Source organism: Frieseomelitta varia, unplaced genomic scaffold (assembly GCF_011392965.1).
Source record: "Frieseomelitta varia isolate USP_RPSP 00005682 unplaced genomic scaffold, Fvar_1.2 scaffold_182, whole genome shotgun sequence".
Classification (NCBI taxonomy): Eukaryota; Metazoa; Arthropoda; class Insecta; order Hymenoptera; family Apidae; genus Frieseomelitta; species Frieseomelitta varia.
The window spans coordinates 2,041,565-2,048,566 of record NW_025109550.1 but is presented as its reverse complement, the minus strand read 5'-3'; the positions used below and the strand labels follow the sequence as shown (position 1 = coordinate 2,048,566).

Genomic DNA, 7,002 nt, shown 5'->3' with positions numbered 1-7,002 from the left:
TTTTCTTTTTTTTTAGCACGTGAACTTAGCAGATGAAACATGGCGGCACTGTTACGACACGAGATGGCCAAAGAGGGTCGCAAATCGATCCCGAACATTCACGCGTTTATATAATATTAATAGTAATAGTAATAGTAATAGTAATAATAGTAATAATAATAATAATAATATAATGATAGTAATAGTAATAATAATAATAACAATAATATGTTTGATGTTCGAGACCGACGTGCAACTTGTCTCGGTGTTCGTCCGTGAGAAAACAGAGAGATAAGCTATATTGCACTGCACAGTGTCCGCAAAATTCATGCTAAAACGTACGTCTTACAAAACCGAGCTTATTGCATATTTCTTTATAAAATACAAAATACAAAATAAAAATAAAAATAAAAAAAAAAATAAAGTATGATAAACAGGAGCGTGTATATAAATCGCGCGTTTCGACGTAACACAATCCTGAAGCTTTACAAATTCGTACTAACTAACGAACTTCCATCATTAGGAATAAAAAGGAGAGAAAGTGTTAAACAAGAAAGAAGAAAATGCCACGCGAGAAGGCATAAACGTGGTCAGCGTGGTCGTTGACTACCGACGGGAATATCGTACAAAAAAAAAGAGAGAGAAAATCAAAAAAGATATAATGAACGATTTCCCGCCGTTTGAGATTTTTATATATATATAATATATATATATATATATATACATATTTATATATATAAAAAAAGAAATCTTTCGAAATTTTCCAAAATTTATTTTTTTGGAAACAGAGGAACCACGAAAGAGAAAAATTACGAATGAGACGATAGAAAGGAACGATAAAATATTGTTAAAAAAAAAAGTCGAAGGCCCACTGTGGCATAATTGCGCAACGTTCGATTAATTTTGAGCGCACATCGTGCTTACATCGATTTGCATCTATTCTAAAAGGCATTTATACACATTAGACGCGAGCGCACTCGTCTCGTCTTCGGCATTTTTTCCTCTTACTCTGCTCGGCGCTTCTCCATTTTTCCCACAAAACAAAAACAAAAACAAAAAAAAAAAAAAAATTAAAAATTAAAAATTAAAAAAAAAAATTCCACTACAAATTCGCCTATAATATAATTGTTAATATGCCTTTAGAAACATACTCGAATATATACAAACTGTATACTTGATGCGTGTTTCAGGATATTTTGGTACTGATATATGTACACAACCCCAACCATATTATTTATACCAATCACTGTGGTAACATACTCATCGACAACACTCCTATCAAAAGTTACAACCCGTTCATCCATCCTGAACCGCTGAAAACGCATTCAATTCATGAACGTCTCTCACTTTTTACTTCTTACTTCTTACGCAGTCTTTCATCGTTGACGGTTGCTAAACGACCAAAAAAGAAAGAACTCAAGGACGATGGAAATAAGCCTTACGGTAGAGCTCAATTATCTCTCTCTGCTATCAGTAACTTCTAAGTTAATAATGAAGTTCATTCTCTGTACTTTCTCCGTAAGTCAAACAAAGAGTCTCTGAACAGGTCGTCGAGCCGAGTCGACGATACTCGTTCTTCCATCGAGCCGAGACGCCATAGGGAACGCCGATTTCCAGACAGATCCAAAGTTCATTCTCGCCGTGGTTCATCGTGTGTGCCGCGAAGCCGTTTACCCGTGTCGTCGTCGTCATCATGGTCGTGGTGGTGATCGTGGTGGTGGTGGTGATGGTGGTGGTGGTGGTAGTGGTGGTGATGATGATGGTGGTGGTCGTGGTCGTGGTTGTGGTCGTGGTCGTGGTCGTGGTCGTGGTCATGGTCGTGGTCGTGGTTGTGGTCTTCGTTCTCTGTCGAGCCAGACCCGACGAGAGGAGGGTGCTCGAGGCACGGGGCTCCCTTCTAGGTTTCCAGTCCGGGCACCAAACTGTGGAAGGTCTGGATATCGTGGAACGCTCTGCCGCAACTCTGATTGTTGTTCCTCTCGAATTTCACCAGCTCGAAGTGCTCGTCCAGCGACTGCAGGTCGGCCAAACGTTCCTCCAGGCTTTTCGTGGAATCGGCGAACCTCGCAAAATCGCAGATTCTATCGGGATCGACATCCGACGCCACCATCATTTCCACGTCGGCGGACCTGGCAACGTCGGCCAGCTGACTGCTAGCGCCGTTGAGCTCCGTTGGGAACATGACCGGGTTGCAGCAACTGCTCGTGGACGTGCTGCTGTTGCTGCTGCTGGTGCTGGTGCTGGTGCTGATGGTCGTGTTTGCGGTGCTGCTGCTGATGATGGTCGTCGTCGATCGAACGTCCACGGTGCCCAGACGATCCTCGGAATACACCAAGTGATGATGATGCGGGGACTCGGGTTCCTGGACATCGTCTATGTGCGAGAGTAACCGCGGTGTCGGAGGCAGTATGTAAAAGTCGCTGAACACGTCCTCCTGAAGGTCAAGATCGTCGTGCCTCTCTCGTTTCGGGCTGACACCGTCGTTACTCGTGTCGTCGTTCAATCTAAAAAAAAAAAAACAAGCAAAATTATCGCTCGTAACTGAGGATCGGTTGAGGTTCGGTTGTTTCCGGAAATTACGAGAGAACTAGGCGAGAGCGGACACAACACACGTTGCCCGCCCCCTCCCGCCCCGATGACGTTGCGCAATCAACGCACGATTCGCGCCGTTACTTGCATAACCTGTATTATGTAAAACGAATCTCTTCTAACCGAGAAAGATCTGCCTTATTCTTCTTTCGAATGTTTTCCAAAATAGCACGATCGTTTGCATCGTGTGATACGTACGAAATGTAAACAATATCATATATATATATTGTTACACTATATGGTACATATGTACTGTACTGTACTATACTAAACTACTATATATAACCTTAGGTTTAGGTTAGGTTATATATATATATAACCTTAGATTTAGGTTAGGTATATATATAACCTTAGATTTAGGTTAGGTATATATATATACTTAGGTTAGATTATATATAAAGCAGGCCAAAAATTATTTCCTACTAAAATAAATAAAACTAATTTTACTAATTTTAAATTTAGTTTATTATATTGATGTTTTATTTAAAGAAAAAAAAATAGGTGGGACTTTTAGCGTTATCCTAAACCTAACCTATATGTATATATATAACCTAACCTAAACCTAACATTATATATATGTATATAACCTAACCTAAACCTAATATTTTATATATATATATAACCTAAATCTATATATATATATATAACCTAAACTTAAGGTTTCATATATTTATATATATATAAGGTTATCACTGATTTTTAAAATTTGTAAAATTACATTCTATCGGTTGCACCACGATTTCGGAAGCACCCTATATATACATATATACGTATCTTTGTCTCCCCTCACCTACAACGTTATTGTTTCGAACGAGATATGATTAAATGCCGACATCCCTACGTCAGAGCTGCCATTTAACGGGCAACGCACGTTCAAATGGACAAATTTGATCCGTAATTACGTTGCACCCGTACTTCAACATAAACACGTTTAAACGTGTTTACTTTAGAGAAACGGAGACTAATACCAGATATTCTCTTTTTACTCAAAATCGTGCAACTTTCGACATCAGTCCAGTTTTCTCTGCATAAATCTAAATACCGTTAAAATGAATTTAGAATTAAATTTTTCCTCGATCCGATTACTAGAACTTGCTCTTTGCTCAAGTATGGTTTCAAATCGAATTGACTTGTTACATCCGGCTCTACAATCAGTTGTAAAAGTCTGTGCTTCAATCTCTTATTACCTAACCTCAATCGCTATCTTGCTTTCTACGCTGCTTGTTTCACTCGCTTTCTGCTTTATCTTTGCTATGCTTTTGATATTGTTTTCTTCAACTTCATTATTTTTTCCCCGCACATTATTTTCATTAAATTTTGTATTTAATTTACAAATAACTTGTTCGTGACGTAATGATACGTTGCCCGAAAACTTTTTAAATTTTCTTGGGAGTACATTACCATAAATTTTAATATTATTTATTTATTAATAATTTTCATTTATTATAACAAATATAATAAATATCATTTATTTATTATATAATATTATAAACTAATAATAATATCTTTAAAACTTTTCTGAGGAGTAGTTAAAAATATTAACTATTAAAAAAAGAAGAAAGTGCTGCTTAATTATTATGCTAATTGCGATGCACATTCCCTGCTGTTTAGGCATTTAAAAATTAGGCCGATCAAAGGGATCTCTCTTACCTTTTTCTTGAGGAGGTCTCGTCGTCCGTCAGTCCGACGATAAGATTACTAGAGATGTCATTCTCTTTGGTGGAGTCGTTCAGATACGGGACCACCGGCAACCCGTAGTTCCTCGTCTTGTCGTCACGATTCTCGCGTTGCAATCGTCTGACGGCGTTGTTTATGAGGACTGATCTGCACAGGCTAGCCTCTGGGTCTTCGATCCTCCTCAGCTTGCCAGCTGAGATTTTCAGCAAGCGGCGGCGCTCTTCCCTCGCGCGATATTTGGCGGAAATCATCGTTGGTCTACTCCTGCGAATCACGAGATCTTCTTCTAATCTCATTTTAGCGTCTGAAACGAGACAGCGGAACAACAAATTACACACCTTCGAAAATCGCAACTTTACACTTTAATTCTGAACGAGAAAAGCATGCGAGGAGAGAAAAGTCAGATTAAGAGGCAATATAGAAAATCTACATCGTTGAATACACTTTTACATAATGTAAAAGAAAGAAATATATATATATATATATTGCATTTAAAAAATTGAAAATCTCCTTCGGTTTTCAAAAAAAAAGAGTATGACCAGAAAAAATTTCAATGTAATATTAATCATCATTAATGAATTATATAATAATTAAAAATATTAATTTAACAATAAAGCGTATGTGTATACACATAAAAAGACAGTACAACTTTGTCCTCTTCCATCCACCGTTTACAAGGAAAAATTACTAGGCAGTTTCAATCTCTGTGAACACCCTGTATACTTCTTTTCGAAAGAACGGTCGTGCAAGTGCATAATGAGTTTGTGTTCTCGAAAACTACGCTCTTCTTACGTCGTATTGTAATCAGCCCCTTCGTCTTTGAATCGGAAAGTTTGAAACATACACAGCAGACGAGGGGGGAAAAATGCAGACATAACGGTATTACCGAGAGGCGGTAAAAGAGACGACCATAGAGGGCAGCCTAGCGGTACGGAGAGTATTTACGTGTTTACGTGGCGCGCGTTCTGTACCAATAATTGGCCAAATTTTTGCATTCTTTTCCGCTATATATAAACAATTTGAATGAGGCTTTCGTCATGCCATTATGAACAAGTGAAAATAAATTTCACTTAATGCGTATAATTCGTGATTCAAAGACCGTTATGTTGGATGAGATTAACTTCTTGCGCTGGAATGACAGTGTCGAAAACATTTGGCCCAAAATTGCAATATTTTAAGTATAACTGAAATACAACCCGGGCAAAACAAATAATAAATTTTGTCACTTCTTAGTAATTTCTATCTCCAGTGATATATCGATGAATTCAAAAAGAAGACGGATTATTGTATATGGTTTGGTTACTCGTTATGGTCCGTGAATTAGTTAATAGCGCAAGAGGTTAACACCAACAACCTAGAACCCCTAAATCAACCTAGAACTCCTGAAAATCTTCTGTACAAGAAGAAATATTTATTCAAGGAAATATCAATTCAAGGAATTTCTACCTTAGGAGTTCTATTTTATATTTTATCATATTATTATTATATTTTATATTATATTGATTTGTGATCACATAGGGCGAGATCAATACCAATAACCTATTAAGATAAAGTTAAAAGTCAACTTTGTTCCTGCATTGAACAGAAAAAGCACGATGTACTTTCTGAGAATTTCGTTGAAAGTGCAACATCTGTTGCTCATACAAGTTAAATGCGTTTTTTATCGTTTGATTAATTAGCAAGAAAGATATCCTTGTAACGTTATCGCGTGTAATTGGAGCATCCTCGGCAGAGATAGCAACTGGTTTGCGACATCGATAGCCCAACGTTTATGACGAATAATTCGCTTGCAAATTTCCCATCGACGATGCTCCGAGACACGATGTCCTCTCGCCATGAAAATGGGACGTAATGGATAGCTACGGCTTGGGCAACTGAGCATTCGTGATCGTTGTCGCGTTTTTTTCGTAACTTGTTTCGCAAAACAGGAATAAATTACTCGTCTCGTAACGATCAGAGATCTACCTGACCAACTGACGGTACATAACGATACACGCCTTTCAGAAGAGATTCTAGGGTGTTCGTGCATGTTTTATTTACACTACTCTAGTAGATCATTTGACAAATAGTTATCAGAGATAAACGATTATTACAGTTTACACAGATCAGTAGAGTGTTTGTGCGTTCATAGGCTACATTTGGACAGACGACTGTTCAAACATACCGGTTTTTTTTTTCTTTCGAAAGTGGAAGTTCAAGATTAACGTTGCTTTTCTTTCATCGATAATTGCTTTCTACGATCGACTGTAAATATTAGAATAGAATTTTATCGTCTCGTCGCTGTAACGAATTAAAGTAACTGTGCGGAGTGGAAGCAAATAACTAAAGCAGCGGTCTAAAAAAAGACGCGGTTAACTTACACCGGTATATTCACGTCATTAATTGGCGTGTTCGCACATTCCTCTTGCAAAATGAGTCACGCTCGCGTTTTCCCCGCTCGATGATCAACTATTCGTGGGAAGATGAATCTCTCTTTGAATGATTTCTGCGAATGACCGTCTGAGTCACGCAAAAGGACGGGAATAATTAGGAAAATAAATTGTTCAATTGGTGGACAGATGGCGCCACCGACACTTTTACGGCCCAACAAGATGGCAGTCGCGTACATAAAAAATCATATCAAAAGAAGACCAATCTCGTGCTGCGTGGCGCTTGTTCAATGACTTTTTTTTTTTTTTCTTTCTTGTATCTTGTCGTCAATTAGTGAAGAAAGTTTCCGCAATGTAATCGATTGATCGTGGTGTCCGAGAAAAAAAA

General features: G+C 38.0%; 1 protein-coding gene and 1 long non-coding RNA gene across 2 annotated transcripts in view; both read right to left on the bottom strand.

Annotated features, from left to right (window-relative positions):
• Nucleotides 1-1,731: 1,731 nt before the first annotated feature.
• The window catches only part of LOC122538869, a 14,583-nt gene continuing 9,312 nt past the window's right edge, over nt 1,732-7,002 (bottom strand). The window contains exons 2-3 of the mRNA XM_043673346.1: nt 4,219-4,549; nt 1,732-2,483 (exon numbers count right to left, since the gene is read on the bottom strand). Of these exons, the coding sequence (XP_043529281.1) occupies nt 1,877-2,483; nt 4,219-4,549 (938 nt within the window). The 3' untranslated portion in view covers nt 1,732-1,876. The remainder of the gene's footprint in view (nt 2,484-4,218; nt 4,550-7,002) is intronic.
• Nucleotides 5,790-6,996, bottom strand: LOC122538870. Its single transcript, XR_006308935.1, has 2 exons — nt 6,606-6,996; nt 5,790-6,489 (listed from the first exon to the last, which is right to left on the bottom strand). It is a non-coding gene; the product is annotated as an uncharacterized LOC122538870 (long non-coding RNA).